This window comes from Tenrec ecaudatus, chromosome 9 (genome assembly GCF_050624435.1).
Source record: "Tenrec ecaudatus isolate mTenEca1 chromosome 9, mTenEca1.hap1, whole genome shotgun sequence".
Classification (NCBI taxonomy): Eukaryota; Metazoa; Chordata; class Mammalia; order Afrosoricida; family Tenrecidae; genus Tenrec; species Tenrec ecaudatus.
This window is the reverse complement of record NC_134538.1, coordinates 1,731,277-1,749,599: the sequence shown is the minus strand read 5'-3', so window position 1 is coordinate 1,749,599 and position 18,323 is coordinate 1,731,277. Positions and strand designations below refer to the sequence as shown.

General features: G+C 55.0%; 1 protein-coding gene across 2 annotated transcripts in view; it reads left to right on the top strand.

Moving 5' to 3' along the window:
• ACAN (aggrecan) overlaps window positions 1–18,323 on the top strand; it is a 67,161-nt gene that overhangs the window by 23,845 nt on the left and 24,993 nt on the right. For both annotated transcript variants that reach the window (XM_075557849.1, XM_075557848.1), the window contains exons 2-7: window positions 6,098–6,174; window positions 9,950–10,333; window positions 11,036–11,210; window positions 13,446–13,573; window positions 14,754–15,047; window positions 17,596–17,883. In XM_075557849.1, coding sequence (XP_075413964.1) covers window positions 6,105–6,174; window positions 9,950–10,333; window positions 11,036–11,210; window positions 13,446–13,573; window positions 14,754–15,047; window positions 17,596–17,883 — 1,339 coding nt within the window. In that variant the 5' untranslated portion in view covers window positions 6,098–6,104. The remainder of the gene's footprint in view (window positions 1–6,097; window positions 6,175–9,949; window positions 10,334–11,035; window positions 11,211–13,445; window positions 13,574–14,753; window positions 15,048–17,595; window positions 17,884–18,323) is intronic.

Below are 18,323 nucleotides of genomic sequence, written 5' to 3'. Positions count from 1 at the left end.
GTGTGGTTATCCTGTGGGCCTCATAAAAGGTATGATCAGGTCAGCTATAGAGTTGACAAGAGAATGTTCTCAAATTACCAGACCACCTGAGCAGAAGAAATGGGCAAGTGTAGACCAGACCCGAGGTAGAACCCGAAACACTGCTGGAAGATGATGAACTTGCTCCCCATCCACCCTCTCGCTGGCTCTGGTGCCTTTTCCTCTCCCACTTTCAACTCCGGATCCTTGCTTCCTCCCCCTCACAGCCTCCCCCTACTCCTTTCACGCTTGAGCCCCGTCCACAGCCTCACATCTCCTTTCTCTGTGGCCCCTCCACACCCCCCAGCCCCTCACTCTTCATAGGGCGCAGGGGGCCTCTTTCCAAGTGGGCTTGCACATTCCCAAAGGATGTACTCCTCAGGAGGGGAGCTGAGAACCACTGACCACAGAGCTGGGCCTTGGGGCAGAATGAACAAGAGATAACTCTGGGAGGGTTCCTGGCACCACTGTGGAATAAGTGTTGGACTGCTCACCCAAACCTTGGCGGTTCAAGCCCATGGGCCGCTCTACAGTGTAAAGATGAGGCTACGTGCTCCTGTAAAGGCTGGCAGTCTCAGAAACCCTGTGCAGCAGGTCTACTCTGTCCTGTTCGGTCACTCACTATGAGTTGGAATCAGCTCTGTAGGTTTGCTTAGCGGTGAGGGAGGCTGGAAGGGCTGAGCTGCAACTCATTCTGTCCTTAGAGGCTAACGGGGGTTAATTCTTTTCTGCACAGCACGGCCTGGTGTTTAGCACCTCAAAAAAAGGCCTCTAAGTTTCTTAGTTACCCCCTTTGCAGAGATGGGAAACCTGAGGGTCAAGGTTAGAATCCAGTTGGAGTCTGTTGATCCCTATCTGCCACCTCCCAGTGGGGGTTCTCTCCACCCACTAGGCTTTCCGGTACCCAGAGGATAAGCCTCCTTCCCCTCATTGACTCTGCATTTTAGTGCCAGGAGTTGTGGTGGCATGGTGGCTTATGGTTGCGCTGATAACGGAAAGATGGGCAGTTCAAACCCATCAGCCCCCTCCTCGGGATACATCTGAGGCTGTCAGCTCCAGTGGATGTTTTGCAGTCGGAATCTACTCCACAGCAGCTTGTTGGGTATTTTAACACACTGATAGTCACCCACACTGGGTGCTCGAAGGGTTTGTCTGCGGTGCCACCCCCTCCAGCCACTAGCCCGCCATCAGCCTTTGTCAATGGGCCCACTGACATGTCCAGAAAGCTGGGGAAATAATAGCAAAATGTGATTTAAAATGCTTTGGGGATGGATCACAGAGTGAGTACAGATGGAGCATACTTGAATTAAGGAAATCAAACACGGTGAGAGACAGGCAGAGAGATGGTCGATGCGATCAGCAGGCAGGGAGAGGTGGTTGGGTGGCAGTGGTAGCAGAGATGCCCAGGGGTCTCTGAGCTCGAATCTTTCTGGGGGCTGTGCCCTTGTCTCCCTCGCAGCCTCTGAGTGCCTGAAAACCACCCACCTTCTGGTTAGCAGCGGAGCTATTAACCACTGAGCCAGCAAACACCCCAAACCAAACCCACTGCCTCACGGCGATGTGAGAAGACAGAGGACTGCCCGTGGGGGTTCCTGAGACCGTAACTCTACGGGAGTAGAAAGCTCCTCGTTGTCCCGCAGAGCGGCTGGTGGTTTCAAACTGCTAACCTTGCAGTCAGCAGCCCAACAGCAACCGATACACCACCAGAGTGAGCAAGCGAGCAAGACACACAGAGAGAGAGAGAGAGAGAGAGAGAGAGAGAGAGAGAGAGAGAGAGAGAGAGAGAGAGAGAGAGAGAGAGAGAGAGAAGAGGAACCAACCAACCAACCAACCCCTGGAGAGAGAAGAAAGGGGAGGTGGTATAGAAAGGGTTCATGCCAATGCTGCTTGGCTTTGTTAGCTTTCCCAGGCCCTCCTGCACTCAGGTAAATCACCTTCAGGTCTGCCCCCAGCCCACAGGTGCCTTCCCTAGTGAGTCGGGTCAGAGCTGGGTCTGGGATCAATGTCCTGACTCCCCTTTCCACTCCATCCGGCCTGAGTGCTTTGGAGTATGTGGGAGGTTAGCCGCTGGGGTCACTGTTTAAAGGGGTTCCTGGTTGGGGCCCCTAACCCTTTACCTGTGCTGGATTTGAAATCCCAACCTCATATCAGGGTGGACCAGTCACTCTGGTGGGCAGCCACCCTGCAGAGAAAGGACATGAGGAAGAGCAAGGAATGGGGGTCCGTGCTTGGGAGACCCTCCTCTAGGGCTGAAGTCTGCACCACAGAGTCGCTGGGTCATTAACACACTGAACTGGTCCGCACCTCTGCCCACTACTCCCAGCCTCTGCTTCGTCGTCCAACAAGCAACCAGAAAACAAGCCTATAGACAGATGTTCCTCAGTGGGGTTCCATGCTGATTGGGGGCCAGTGGAAGGCTGTCTCCTTCTGAGGCGAGAACAGCAGAGGGGGGAGCATCCGCCCCCAAGGAGGGCGGGCGTCATGTTGGCACCACCTTGAGAGATCTGGGACACAGGGCCAGCAATGGCCTGAGCCCCCTGTGGGGGAGTACACCCCCTCCCCAATGTGCAGCAGTAGCTGGGGAGGGGGGGAAGCAGGGAAAGGCGCAGCCACAGTCTTTGCTCCTGAAGGAAAGCAACCACAAGACATTTTGGTCCGATATATGATTCGGAAGAAGCCTACTTACGTAGGTTTCAGACAGACGACAGTAACATAAAAGTCGATTTCCTAAGGGAAAAACTAACTCGACGGAGAACTACCGAAATACTAAGGATGTTTGGATTAGGATTGTAGGTTGTGATGATTTTCCCACATTTTTCCCTCTAGCTTCTACATGTTTGGGACATATGGTGAGGTCATTTTGTAAGGAAAACCGTTTTCATTCTTTAAGGAATGTCACTTAGTCCAACCCTCATCCCAAGACAAGAATCCTGTCTCTTAACGTGAAACTCCCTTCCAACACCCAGAGTCTCAGAAGCTCACACAGGCGCCTGCCTGGATGTGAGGAAGAAGGTGGCAGAGGCCCTGCCTTCCCCACTGAGAGGTTGCTGCCTGACACATTCTCTCAGCACAGTGGCAGAGGCGCCTTGCTAATGAAGCAGCAGGTGACCCAGCCAGGACCAGGGCCTGGTCTAAGGGTCTCCACTGTATATGACCCAGCCAGAACCCGGGCCTGGTCTAAGTGTCTCTACTGTATATGTCGCTGGGTGACTCTCATTAACTGACGGAATCATGGGGTGGCAGTCTTGAGGCAGAGCCTTGCTGACTAGGATGTGAAGGGGTTTGTATACACACACACACACACACACACACACACACACCATGAACCACTAGCATGCAGCCTTTCCTCTCAGTTACCAGGATAACAAGTCACCTTGAACTCACGGGGACCGCTGTCGTTTGCACCGCCATCCACCACCAAACCAGCCTCACTGCTACCAAGTCAGTGCCCACTCACAGCGACCCCCTGTGGGTTTCCCAGACTGTAACAACAGATACAGCTGATGGCGGGAGCAGAAAGCCCAGACTTCTCCCAGGGAGCAGCTGGGGGCCGGCCATGTGGATGGCAGCCCAGTGCGGAACCCCGGCCCTACAGGGCCCCACCCTGTCTGGCCTTGTCCCTTAGGGCCCAGGGATCCAGCTCATGAAGGCCCGTGCGCATCCGAGTGGAGGGCTGGTTTCACCGGCTAGTTTGGGAAAGCTGCTCTCAAGCCATTCTTCCAAAGTCCCCCAAGGGAGACACGCCAACCTCGACCCTTTCACTGAGCAGCCCAGCATGGGAATGCTCCGCACCCCCTCAGACCCCGTCCCCCAGCAGACCTCCCAATGATGCTGGTCAGGGAACGTCAGCCCCTTGAGAACGAGCCAGGCCTTCCTCGGCCCACTCCCCACTCCTCCCGTCATTCCCCTGTGCCCCTTGCCCTGACCCAGCTACCTGATCGCCTCGCCACCCCCAAAGTTTGTTTTCGGTGGAGAACAGCCTCCCCGCTCCCAGGACCCTGGTGGGATGCAGCTGGCAGTGCCGTCCGCCTCCTCGCATAAAAGGCTCAGTGAGTCCTTGGGCGCTTGGAACTCAGACAGAATGGAATTTCTCCCTATTTTCTTTCCAGCAGAGAAAACACACACCAACACAAGAGCATATTTATTGCGATATTTCTACAAAGTTTGCCTTTTTAAAAAAGAAGCAATAAAATTAGTCTTTCTGCCCACTCCCCTCCCACCATCGCCTCCCCTCAAAGCTGCTCCTCACCCCCCTTTTCATTCCTCCCCATTTCCTGGTCTAGGCCGGGGAGGGACACAGCCACCCCGAGCCCACAGAGAGCCACTGCATCCCCAGACAATGCCCGACTTGTTCAGGGAGCAAGGAATAAACACAACGCTGAAAACATACACACAACCGCCCCTGCAGTGGGAGAAGAGGGAGAACAGGTGGGTCTGTGTCCAACCCGGATCCCGGAGGCCTTGGGAAGACAGGAGCCCACAAGTCTAGAGCCCTCCCCAGAGGGGAGCAGGCGCCTCACCCTTTCACCCTGCTGGCAACTACTTCCCAACTGGTTTGAAGAGGAGACCCACAGCTCACTGGCCCCACCAATGTCCGGACCTGGAGCCCCATAGATGGCCCGTAACAGCAGTGTCTGAGTAGAAAGTCCCCGAGGAAAATGGAGTGAGTGATGGGGAGGGGGTGCAACGATGTCCCATTCAAAAGGACAGGCAGAAAGAGGGACCCAAAGTCTGGGACCCTACCCTGCCACTACGCCAGTCCTTCCAGGGACACCAGTGCCTCCAGAACTTTCCCTCTGCCCCATCCCAAGGCGATGGAGCAAACTGAGAGCAATTCCAGCTGGGCCAGCAGGCTCCTCCAGAGCTAAGGTCGGGAAGCCAGGCGTGGCGCACTTCACAACTGCGTGTTACTCAGCCTCTGACACCACCGGCCAGTTGGCCACCAGGTCTGCTCCGACACAGGGTCACCATGAGTCAGCACAGGCTCAGATGGAGCTCGAACTTCTTGGGGTCTACCTCTGCTGGTCCCCAAGGGGTCTGCTCCCTACCGTGGTTGTCGCTGTGTTGTGTACTTAGCAGGATGATTTGTCTATGATCTGTGTGTGTGTGTTCCCAAACCCCCTCAAGAGCTCTCTGGGCCACCATTTTCCGGAAAGCTTGGGGCATATCGCACTTATTATTGAACGTGAACTGAGGGACAGGCCCAGATGTCGCCAAGGCGCCTGGGCAATTTTGTCTCCCCTCTCTGAGCCTGGGAGATTCCTTAGGCTGTAGTTTCACTGCCTGGAAGGGAGAGGCTCCCTGGGAGAGTTTCTCCCACCGCAGACACTCAAATTCCCTGTGGCCCAATAGGACGGACTAGAACTGCCTGAGGCTTTAATCTTTATGGCAGGGAGCCTTATCTTTCGCTCGTGGGGTGGCAGGTGGATTCAAAGTGCTGAACTTGCAGTTAACAGCCCAACAAGGGACGCACTAAGTCAGCAAGGTTCCTTCTGCCCACCTGTTGTGGTTGGGTGTCATGGGGTCCGCTCCGACCCACAGCGACACTCTGCAGGACAGCACGAAACACTGCCCAGTCCGGGCGCCATCCTCACAAGTGTTTCTATGCCTGAGCCCACTGGAGCCACCACTGTGCCAGTCCATCTTCTCAGGGGCCTTCTTCCTCTTTTGCACAGCCCCTCCACTTTACCACACCCGATGCCCTTCTCCAGGGACTGCCCTCTCCTGGCACCACATCCAAAGTATGCGAGATGAAGACTTGCCGTCCTTACCTCTAAGGAGCTCGCTGGCCTTAGAGATAGTTTGCAGCTGTTCCTCACTACCTTGGCTCAGGCTCTACCAGCAAAGGCTCTACTCCCACAGGCGTTACCAGACTCATGTCTCCGTGGTCGACTTCTCGCTCCGACTCACCCGTAATCTATGAAGGCTTTGAGAGGGGAAGGCTCTGCCATGGGGTGACAGCTCACAAGCCACATGCCGTCGCCTGACCATGCCGTGATTTCAGATCCTGGATATGGGGTCCCTCCCCTATGTTTATGCCTCCCCGGTGCACATCACACCTCTGCCTTTTCTCTTCCAGGTGAACTATGACCACTTCATTGCTGGTGTTCGTGACTCTGGGGGTCATCATTGCAGCGGTCTCAGCAGCATTTTCAGGTGAGGACATTTGGACCGAGGCTGCCTTCGGTCGGCAGGCAGCTCCGGTGCCAGGAGCTCACCTGTGGGCTGCTAGGTCCAAGGTCATCATTTCCTCTTTCTCAGCCCTACCTCTTGCCTTTCAAATGCAGGTACAACTGAAAAGGAAGGCCACTCATGTATACATACGTGTGCACATTATATGTACACACGTGCGCACACAAAAATGTGTGCACTTAAACACGGTGCATGCACACATGTGAACACATGCTACCTGCATGTGCACATGTCTGCACATGCACCGGTGCACTCTTGCACATGCCAATACCACCGGGATCCCTTCCTCAGATGGTATTACTCTGGCTGCCCCTGAGATGGACAGCTGAGGTGCCCACCTCCCAGGATCCTCCACGTGGCTGTCACCTTGAGCTCATGGGTGAGGCAGACAGGGAAAGAGAAGCTGGTCCTTCTGGGTGAACCAGCTGGAGCATCCAGGCACATGGAGGACTGAACCAAAGGAATGAGCCCTCCACTCACTCCAGGGTGGCCTCGACTCCAAAGTGGGATGGTGTTAACAAGCACCCCCCTCGGATGCAGGTAGAGAGCCTCCACTCTGGACCGAGAATGGTAGATGCCCCTTCTGACTCTCCTCCAGCCCCACCCTCCTGGAGAGATGAGGGGTCTGCAGGGCCTAGCAGATTGCCCACCCACAACTGTGCTTCCCCCCTTTGGAACTGAGCTAGAGAGACGCCACTGTCCACTCCCATTAAAATGTATAGTCTCAGAGCCCCGTAGAGCTGCGGTTCTCAACCTGTGGGTCCCGACCCCTTTGAGGGTCGAATGACCCTTTCACAGGGGTCGCCCGATTCATAACAGTAGCAAAATGACAGTTATGAAGTAGCAATGAAAATAATTCTATGATTGGGGGGGTTCACCACAACTTGAGGAACTGTATTAAAGGGTCATGGCATTAGGAAGGTTGAGAACCCTGCCTAAGAAGTCACTCATGGCGGTAGGCGTGGTTTGGGTTTGGGTTTGAATTCCCAGCATCCCCAGAATCCCCTGTCCTGAGGGCCCGCCCCATCCAGGCCTGCATGGCCCATCTTCGGGTCCCATCACCCTATGCGGGCCACCCTCGCTCTCCAGAGAGGCTCAGCAAGGGGTGCTTGCATGGGTGGTGCCAGAGCTTAGACATGAGGTTGGGACTTCAGAAGCGTGTGCGTGAAAGCCCTCAAAGTTCGGACAGGATCAGAGGGCATACAAGCATCTCAGCTTGTCACTCCCGTCCGTCCATGTTCCTACATTCCAGTGCAGAACTCAACCCTGTGGCTCAGCTTTCAGCCAAATGACAGGCATTCCTATAGGGGAAGTAGCAGCCCCACAGAGGTACACGTTCCTTAGAAGGCTCACCCTGTGAGGCCAGAAGAGTTGCTTTTGCCCAGGGAGCCCAGCAGAGCGGATGAAAGGGGAGGGGACACACAGGGAGGACGTGGGAAGGGCACGGTCACCGTGGGGTTTGCAGTCAGGGTCACAGAACAAAATCAGTTTGCATTGCTGAATGGAAAACCATTTGCTCTGTCAACTGTCACCCAAATCACAGTTTTTAAAAAAGAATTCTACATCTGAACTTGATTGCCCACATCGCTCTGAAAGGTGGAATTGTCCAGTAGGAAGATGGGGTATCTTTTTCTTTTCTGCTACGTGGACGTGGTCTCTAACTTCCGACTCTCTAGCCATAGAGCATGCAGTCTCCATGTATGCCCTTGGGATGGCACTCTGGCTCGACCCTGGGGTGGTTTACCCTCACAGGCACACACGGGAGGGCTGCTGGTTGAGAGCTTTCGTGGCTGCAGAGTGGGGCATGGCTGTCACCTGCAGCTCCCTCCAGGGACCCATCACTACCACCAAGTCATGGGTGTGAGAAGGTGCCACGGCTGAGTATTTAGGGGAGACGTTTGGGGAAGGGCCCATCATGACTGTCTCAGTCGTCACACGTTTCAGGGTAGCTAACTAGTTCTTATGATGTGGTCTCCTTGATACTTAGCCTCAGAAAGAGCTCACTGAAGATATGGACACTATGGGGAGGTATGGTGACGAAATCACATGGTGCCCAGCTATCCGGAAACATAGTGCCTCCGGTCTTAAAGGCTTAAGCACGCATTTAGATGTCTACCTAAATGAGGTGGCAGCTCAGTCCACGTAGAAGATGGACACCAACCTGTGTGATCCAAGGACTGTCCGTAATGAAATCCAAGACCAGAGGAGGGAACCGTATTAGAGCTTACACACTGAGCGCCACGGTGTACAAAAGGCTGGAGGTGGCAGGCAAAGTCCAAATTCCGCTTGCAGGGTTCCCATGTGGCTTATGCCTCCCGGGACTGCCCTCTGACCATTGACCAGGGATGTGCCTGTGCTCGCTATCAGGAAGAGTGCACTGCAACGTGGACGGACGGACGCGGGTATAGTTAGGTTAAAAGGTAACACCTCTCACGGATTCTCCCTGTTGACCCATTCTGAATTTGTTCTCGTTTTTATGGTTTTGTTGCTGTGTCGCATTTTTGTGTGTTTCCGTATGTGAGATCCAGGTAAGTGAATCGACAGCGACAGCAGCTGGATTAATAGTTTCCTAGCGTTATGGCAGCAGAGGTTGGGGTGGAATGGGAAGCTGTTAGTCAGAAGTACACGAAAGAAGAAAATGGTCTGAAATTGATTATGGAGATGATTGCACACAACTCTTTTTAATATGTTTCAACCATTGGACAGTGCGGTCTGTGCATTAGATGTCAATAAAATGATCAAAACTTTAAGATCATTCCTGGGCTCCCCACGTCCCCGGCTCAGACTCCCCACCCGCCCTTGCCCTGTTGTGTGCCTGCCACCCACAAGCATCTGAAACATTGTTCCCTTCAACCATAGCTGCTCCTGGACAGGAGACCGTCACAGGGTGACGGCCCGCCATGAAAGGTGCCCTGTTCCCCTGCTCCATTCTGCTAGGACTTTGATTTCTTACGGGACTTGGTGAGCGTGTGTGACTAAGCCTCCCTGTGAATTCCCATGGTGGCTTTTTGAAGTCTCCCCCCTCCTCCTCTGTCTGACCCTGCAGATTAGCGTGTCCACTCCTCTCCAATGGTTCCCTAGATAAACCCGTGCCTCCCCAACAGCAGAAGAGGACAGCTTATCCCCTGAGGGGCCAGCAGAGAGCCCAAAGCCAGATCCCAGGAGGACACAGTTGTCTACGCTTTCAAAGTGTGTGTGTGCGTGTGTGTATCATGTAGTTACCTTTTTATCACGGTTACCCATTGCCCTTGTGTTGAGGCCAATCGTGGCAACCCCGGGGGCACCAGGGGAGAACTGAGTCCCACAGTGTTGGTTTTCAGGGACAGATTTTGGGGGGATCTGATCACCAGGTCTTTCTTCTGAGGTGCCTCTGCGTGAACTGCACCCTTTGGTTGAGCACATTGACCATTTGTACCCCTCAGAGACTGGCTAACCCCATCCCCCTCCCCTCCGGTCATTGCGCCAAAGTGGCCCTCCAGGAAGACAGGTCCTCTTTACTCTGCGACTCAGCATCTCAGAGGGTCTGAGAAACAAGGTGGTCTCAATGCTGATGCCCCCCTTGCCCTTCTCTAGGACCCTTTTCTGGCTTGAGGTGCAGAGACCGGGGGTCTTTGGGAGGTGGCTGTGGAAACACACGTTTCACCACTTCCCCAGGAGCACCCCTGGTGCTTAGCTTAGCTCACACTGCCTTCAGACGTCTGTAGTTCGGGCGACACTAACAGTCCTGTCTCCCCCACAGACCATGACACCTCGCTGAGTGTGAGCATCCCCGAACCGTCCCCTCTGCGAGTCCTCCTCGGGAGCTCGCTGACCATCCCCTGTTACTTCATCGACCCCACGCACCCCGTGACCACCGCGCCCTCCACCGCCCCCCTCGCCCCGAGAATCAAGTGGAGCCGCGTTTCCAAGGAGAAGGAGGTGGTCCTCCTGGTGGCCACTGAGGGCCACGTGCAGGTCAACAGTGCCTACCGGGACAAGGTCTCGCTGCCCAACTACCCGGCCATCCCCAGCGATGCCACCCTGGAGATCCAGAACCTGCACACCAATGACTCTGGTGTCTACCGCTGCGAGGTGATTCACGGCATCGCCGACAGTCAGGCCACCTTGGAGCTGGTGGTAAAAGGTGAGAGCTTCCCCTGGGATGCCAGGGTGCCACCTGCAGGGAGAACCAGAGAGGTGTCCTCTGATGGGTGTGCCCGTCGAGTCCCGGCTCCTCCACCTCTCCCCCTCCCCCCCCCCCCCCCCCCGGTGTGGACCTCTGACAGTTGATTTAACCTCAGTCACTTCCTCTATCAACTGGAGCCGGTGAGATGACTCCCTGACATGTATTCTGGACACGAAAGAGAACTAACTACTTCCTGGCCACAGACACATGGCCAGTGACAGATGGCGTGTCACCCCTTCCTGGGATTGAGTGGATCCTATGGCCATGCCCACCTCACAGACGGGCCCGCCGAGAGTAAGTGACTTCCCTGAAGTCACCCAAGAAGTGAGTCAGAAAGGTTTCTGACCCTGCATGTGGTGTCTTTCCCTCCTCCACCTCTGCCCCTTCGTTCCCAGAAGCCAAGAGAGGGCTGGAGACCACTGTCTCTCTGCCCCAAGGAGAATGGGTGGCCCGTGCTTGACGCCCAGAGCTGGCCCATAGGTCTCTGAGGGTGCTCTAGCAATGGCCGAGAAATCCCACCAAGGTACAGAAGGAAGACACGTGGCAGCCACCAGCCAGGCCCGATGCTCACGGTCACTCGGGGTAGTTGCTCTCGTCCTGGGAGGGCCGCGATGACCGGAAGCTGCTTGACCGGCTCTCTTGCCCCCACCTGTCTCGCAGGCATCGTATTCCACTACAGAGCCATCTCCTCGCGATACACCCTGGACTTTGACCGCGCGCAGCGGGCCTGCCTGCAGAACAGCGCTATCATAGCCACCCCTGAGCAGCTGCAGGCTGCCTATGAGGATGGCTTCCACCAGTGCGACGCTGGCTGGCTGGCCGACCAGACTGTGAGGTGAGCCCCCGCACCACCCCCCGCCAACCAGCTGAGTGGGCATGCGGGCCAGGCCACTGGGGTGCAGAGGCTACCTTGGATTGGTGTGGGATGGAGAGGGGTAGTACCTGGGTGACACTGAATCCAGTCTTGGCCAACAAACTCAAGGTCAGGACCCACTGATCCCTCTCAAACGCTTGGCATTCTATCTTGCCAACAATGCCACCTTAGGAAGAAAAAAAAACAGTTGTCACCAACTCAGCAACTCTGACTCGTAGTGACCCCATGTGTGTCAGAGCACACCTGTGTTCCGTGGGGTTCTCAATGACTAATTTCTCAGAAGAGATCACCGGGCCTTTCCTCAAAGTGCCTCTGGGTGGATCTGAACTGACAACCTCTTGATTAGCATTAGAACATTTTCTCCTTGCAGCTACATTCTTACCCATCGTCCCCCTTTGCCACCATGTCCTCTCGCACCGGTTCCTTGTTTTGTCTTTAAAAACAACAAAACAAAAACCAAAGTGCTTTTTAAAATGTATCCTTTATAAACCACCTCATATTCCTTTATGCCTTCTCTGTTTTAAAGAAAAAGGCAACTGAACCAAAACCCAAACACACTGCCACCGAATGGATGCTGACTACATACCTAAATCCAGCCCCTTTGCACATTCCCCCCGTGCAAACTGCCGAGAGCCGGGCTTGCAAAGCAGAGAGCGAGCCCGCCCTCGAAGCATCTCAATCTGTTATGAATAAGCGGTGAGAAAGGACGAGATGATGAATTGAAGGTGGATCATAGCTCTCAATGAGTTAGAGCCACAGAGCCTCTACAAGAAAATGAAGGGAAACAGCTTTGCAAATAAGTCTTTGGACATAAAAACCGTTCGTCACAAGGGAACCAATTGAGCGCTTCGGTTGTTCAAGCACATGGTTTGCAGTCGGCAGTGGGTGACGGTGGAAGGCTCCGCACATGGATGAAGTCTCCAGTGACTTGCGTCTGACGTGGGCCAGGGCCGTGAGGAGCCTTCCTATCAGACAGAGAGCCTTGTCGAGTTGATTACGGCAGAGGTGGTTAGAGGAAAGTGCCATTCGGTTAAAATCCTTTCATCTCCCTTTTGACCCATTTGAAAGTTGTTTGTTTTTAGTCTTCTCTGCTTTCTTTTGGATGGAGGACTCCGTTGTCTTGTCCAGTCACTGTTGTTGGGTTTAGGGTTTGTTTGCTTCCCGTTTGTGTTTTGTGGGATTTTCTATATGTGAAAATCCAGGCTAGGTAGATTAACTGGAATAGCCATTGCCTGGAGCCTGGAGGGGAAGGGCTCGGAGTGGGGGTAGGGGGATGGGGAATTAACCACAAGGAATGTGAGAAGAAAATTCTCCGAAACGGACTGGGCTGATGAGTGTGCAAAAAATAGGATCGAATGATTCGACGGTGTGCTATGTAAACGACGTGCCAATAGAACAGTTGTTTTTTTTTTTTTTAGCTCATCACGTAGAGCAAGATGACATGATAGGTTGGCACAGTGCTGGATCCCAATCCTTGGAAGCTGTGTGACCTCAGATGGAGTATCAGACTTCTCTGGGCCCCACTTCCTTCATTTGGGAGACTCACAGGATGGAGCTAACTTCAGTCCAAGGCCAAACGCAACCCAGCCCTCTTTCTGTAAATGAGGCTTCCATGCAATGTAGCCATGCTGGTCTTTTACATATAAATGGTCCAGGGTTGCTGTCACACCGCTGCCACATGCCAATGGCAGAATTGAAAGTAGCATCGGAGACTGCAGGCCTAGACAGCCTGAAACATTTACTCTCTGGCCTTTATCAGAAAGACACTACACTGCTGACTTCTGATAGGGCAGAGGCTGTCGTAGTGAGAGCTATTAGGAGAAGGAGGCCATGTTTATTAATAAATGTGGAAACAGACGGTCTACATAGCCAAGACCCCAAAACAATCACAAACCCACTGCCATCGAGTCCACGTGACTCATAGCAACCCTGTAGGACAGGGTAGAGCTGCCCCTGTGGGGTTTCTGAGACAGTAACTGTTTTCAGGAGTAGAAAGCCCGTCTTTCTCCCGAGGAGCAGCTCGTGGTTTTGAACTACTGACCTTTGAACATGTCACCCCCACCAGGGCTCCCACAGATGCAGGACAGGCAGGGTTGGCCCCGTGACTCGGTCACTGTGCCTTCCTGTGAGCAGGGGCATAAGGTCCAGGCCCCATGGCGCCCCCCCCTCCCTGTGTGTCACTCCCGCCCTGTGCAGGTACCCCATCCACCTGCCCCGGGAAGGCTGCTACGGAGACAAGGATGAGTTCCCTGGGGTGAGGACCTACGGCATCCGGGACACCAATGAGACCTACGACGTGTACTGCTTTGCGGAGGAGATGGAGGGTGAGGGCACTGGGCACCCGCCGACAGCCGCCCTCTCTGCTGTGCCCAGGGGAAGGGTGGGGACTGAGGGGTTCTTGCCCGCTCTGCCTGCCCAGGACCTGTAAACCACCGCCTAGATGTCACACCTGGGACCCCAAGGCAGGGTCGTGGGTCTCTCCCTTGAACAGCCCCTCCCAGCCAGGACCCCCTCCATGTCCTGTGACCACTGTGCCTCATCACCTTGCAGGCCACCCCTGGGTAGAGTCTGCCCCTCCCGTCCCAGCCCTCCCCAGTTCCGAAGGCATTTTTTTTTCCAGTGAAGCTATTAATTTGGGTCACAGTCTGAGCTGCCCGGGGTACCCGAGCTCAGAAATGACTCCCCTCCCCCCATCTCCCTTTCCACATTGTCCACCCTCCACCTCAGACCCTTCCCTGGCAGGACCTCGTCCGGAGAGGAAGCTTACAGGCCTTGCCCAGTGGCCTTGTGGACTCTCCGGACCTGGAGCTGCCCCCTGCCCTCTGGGTCAGAAACCATGTTCTGGGGGGTCAGAGCCTGATGCCTGCCTTTCTGTCAGAGTTTTTGTATGTTTTAAGCAGACCTGCTCCCACGGGCCACACTGAGCTCATGGGAAAGAGCCACTAGCAGCCGAACATTTCCCAGCAAACCTTGGAACAGGGGGATTTCCGTGCCCCTCAGACTGACTCCACCCTTGGCCCTACTGTGGGAGAGAGGAGAGAGAGAGAGAGAGAGAGAGAGAGAGAGAGAGAGAGAGAGAGAGAGAGAGAGAGAGAACAAACCACTGCCAATTGTACATGTGTTCGTTTCCCACAACCATTGCCACTGTGGTCTCCAGACATCACTGTCACCCTTAGCAGACGTGGTGGCTCCTGGGCGATGGGGGGGGGGGGTGCTCGAGGACATTTTTTGAAAGAGAGAAAGTTGGGGTGGTGTCAGTTTGGATGCCTGTGTCAGAGTAGAACTGTGTTCCTCCGTGCGAGTCTCAGGAACAGATTTTCCCCGAAGTACTTGCCAGGCCTCTCTTCTGAGGGGCCCCAAAGAAACCTTGAACCCCTGACCATCTGGCTAGCAGACTGGCATGTTCATTGCCTCGCAAGAGCGGGTGGCAGGCGCCTGGATCTCCCTGGGAAGCAGGGCGGAGTGGCGGGTGGGGCCCTCACTCTGCTGCTGTGTCCCTCACAGGAGAGGTGTTCTACGCCACATCCCCCGAGAAGTTCACCTTCCAGGAAGCAGCCAATGAGTGCCGGCGGCTGGGTGCCCGGCTGGCCACCACAGGCCAGCTCTATCTGGCCTGGCAGGGCGGCATGGACATGTGCAGTGCCGGCTGGCTGGCCGACCGTAGCGTGCGCTATCCCATCTCTACGGCCCGGCCCAACTGCGGGGGCAACCTGCTGGGCGTGAGGACTGTCTACCTCCACGCCAATCAGACGGGCTACCCGGACCCCTCATCTCGCTACGATGCCATCTGCTACACAGGTGTGGCTGGGGCTGGAGGAGGGAGGGGTCCCCGAGGAAGAGAAGAACTTGGAAAGGGGAGGGGTGGTTCTCATTCCTCCCAGGCACCACTGGGTGCCTGAGCGGTCTGCTTCATAGTAGTTACCAGGTGCCTCTAAGTCAACCCACGTGTCAGAAGCGGATCCCCTGGGGCTTCAGGCAGGGGGGTGGGTTCACGATGCAGACTGCCAGACCTTTCTTCCAAGACCCCTCTGGGTGGGCTCAACCCTGCCCCTTTCCGTTGAGCCCGGTCACCACATGCACCCCCTGGGGACCTCATGCTTCGTATAGTCCCCTCCTCTCATTTTCACTGGGCCCTAGCAGGGGACAGGGCAGAGAGGCTGCACACTGCAGGGACCCTGGCCCTGTCTCCTCTCTTGAGAGCCGAGTTAGAAGCACAAACTTTAGTGCATGCATCGCCTGCAGTTTGAACCCCGGCTCTGTCGTGGCTGCTCCGTGACCCTGGGCAGCCCAGGGCTCTCCTCCTGGCTAACGGGAAGACGGCATGGGACCACGCTCCCATGGGAAGACACTCTTTAGCCCTTTAAAATGTATCCGTGGAAAAGAAAGGCTAACCGTGTTCTGAAAAGAGAGAGAAAAGTCTTGATTGGGACTTAACATTTAAACTAACCAACCACAAAACACCCTGGGCGTGAGGTTGCCCGCATGTTTGCAGGATTGGTGGTGCCCCATGGCATACTTCCTTCCACGTCCACAGGCTGGAGTGAGAGACGCTTAGGGCACTGCCATCGGGTCCATGCCGACTCACGGCGACCCCACAGGACAGGGTGGAACTGCCCCTGGGGTTTCTGAGACTGATCCCTTCAGGGCGCAGAGAGCCGCCTCTTCCTCCTGAGGAGCGGCCGGCAACTTCAAACGGTTGCCCTTGTCGATCGAAGCCCAATAGGCGACCACTGTGCCATCAGCGCCCCGTTGCAAAAAGAACAAGGGTTTTACAGATTTCCTTCTGAGCCTTCCTTAACTTCGTGATGTTCTTACCTTTCTTCGCTCCACAAATACTTACTGACGGCTTATTATGCGCCAGACCCATGTGATGCTTCAGAAATTGAAGACCCCTGCCCACAAGGAGCGTTCATTCTAGTAGATTAAGAGCCTAAAACAAAACAAAACAAAAGCCGCATCGTCGTGGGACGGGTTCCGATGCATAGTGCCCCTCTCCAGGCTTTCTGAGGCTGCAAATCTCTCAGAGCACTTGGTGGATCTGAACCGCCGATCTTGTGGTTATAAGCCCGACAGCTAACCCTCAGGCCCACCAGCACTCCTTCGTAGGGTGAGACAAGAAATAACAAACACAATCAGTTCATAAATTACATCGCTCGCTGCTGTCAAGCCACAGCTGGCTGACTCAGGGGCTTGCTGTGGGTTTCCAAGACGGGAACTGTCTATGGGAGTGAAAGCTGCATCTTTCTCCCGCGTAGCTGCTGGGGGTTTCAAACTGCCCACCACACAGAGCACAGCCGAGCACAGAACCACTGCACCACCAGGGCCCCTATCGATTACACAGTGTGACAGAATTGAAAAAGTACTGTGGGATAAGGGAAAAGAGTCGAGCAAGGTGTGGGAAGGAAGCCAGGGCCTGGTGATGGGGCGCATTAAACAGGTGTAAAGGTAGGTTCTCATGGAGAAAGTGGGTTTGACTACTGTCTAGCGTGAGTTTTCTGTCTCCTGATTGATAAGTAAGGAGCCTCAATGGCACAGTGGTTGAGTGTCGGGGATTTGAACCACCAGCTGTTCCTCAGGAACAGGAAGAAGCTGGCTGCCCCCATAAAGATCTGTAGTCTTGAAGCTCTGTGCGTCCTGCAGGATCCTGGGTCAGCACCGACTCAGCGGCACTGGGGTTGATTTGGGGGTGACCAGTGTTTGCAAACCCTTGGTGGGTGGCATGACTCTGGAATGATTGTATTTTGCGGTGGTTGCTTTTGGTTGTTGAGCGAAGTCTAGCTGACCCAACATTTGCTGACGCAGCATGTGTCACTCAGACAAGTTGGTGAAGCCATCACACACGCGTGCCCGCCCACCGTCACTCTGTGGGAAGCAGCCTCAGGCCCGTGGGCTCTCCCCTTTGCACTGGCGGGCTGACCTGTCGCGGCCCCACCTGTCCATGATAGTGATACAGGCCGTATGCCGCCATCACCTTCCTCAGTTGCACGAGCTCCAGCATCTTCGGTGTGATTTTTCTGTTGCCTTCTGTCTGGTTTGTGTTGCCCTGTTGGGTAGTTACCATTGCAGACGGTGAGTCGGGGGGGGGGGATGAGGGGGGGCTAATTAAGCAGGAAGAGATGTTGGTGGGAGAAATGATTATTTTTTTAAGTAGCCAGCTGATTGGCTATGGCAAGTTTATATAGGGGTGATGGTTAGGAACACTTTGAATAGTGAGGAGCCTGCAGTGAGCAGAGTTAGGGGCCTGGTACGTAGTAGGTGCTTTAGTTCCCTGTGGGAAAGAAGGAGGAACCGAGGCCCCTGAGCCAGGCCGAGGCTGAGACCTGGAATGTTTTGTCCCTGCCCCCAGGTGAAGACTTTATGGACATCCCAGACAACTTCTTCGGGGAGGTGGGCGAGGAGGATATCACCATCCAGACGGTGACCTGGCCTGATATGGAGCTGCCCTTGCCCCAGAACGTCACTGAGGGGGAAGCCCGGGGCAACGTGATCCTCACAGCGAGGCCCATCTTCGATGGCGCGCCCACTTTCCCGCCGCCCGGGGAGCCCTTCACCGAGGCCAGCAAGGATCTGGCCGCACAGGTGACCATCGATCCAGGTGCACCCAAGAGCCCCGGACAACAACTCCTGCCAGGGGGTAAGTGCCCACCTGCAGGTGGGGCTCACAGAGTGTCAGGAAGATGGCCTGGCTGTCCCTTCCACTTCTCCTGGGGGTTGGCCCAGCCTTGTCCTCTCAACCTTGGCTCTCCTCATCTGTTAAATGGGTTGGGGGAGACCAGACCAGGCATGTCCAAAACTCTTTCTTTTTTTTTTTAATCAATCTTTTATAGTGTGTTTGGTGAAAGTGGACATTGTAATTTAGTGTCCCATTTGGCAATGTCTCCTGTTCAAATTGCTCGGTGACACAACGTTCTCGCTCCTTGGCTTCTGCTGGCTCTGCTTCCGGGGCTCCAGCTTCCCTGCTCCCTGGCACGGCCGGTCCTCACTCAGAGATGGTTTCTCCGGAGAGCACCGTCCTTCTGGTAATGGCCGGTGCTCCGTGTGTCTCTCTGCTGTTAGCTTCAGCTCAAAGTTCCA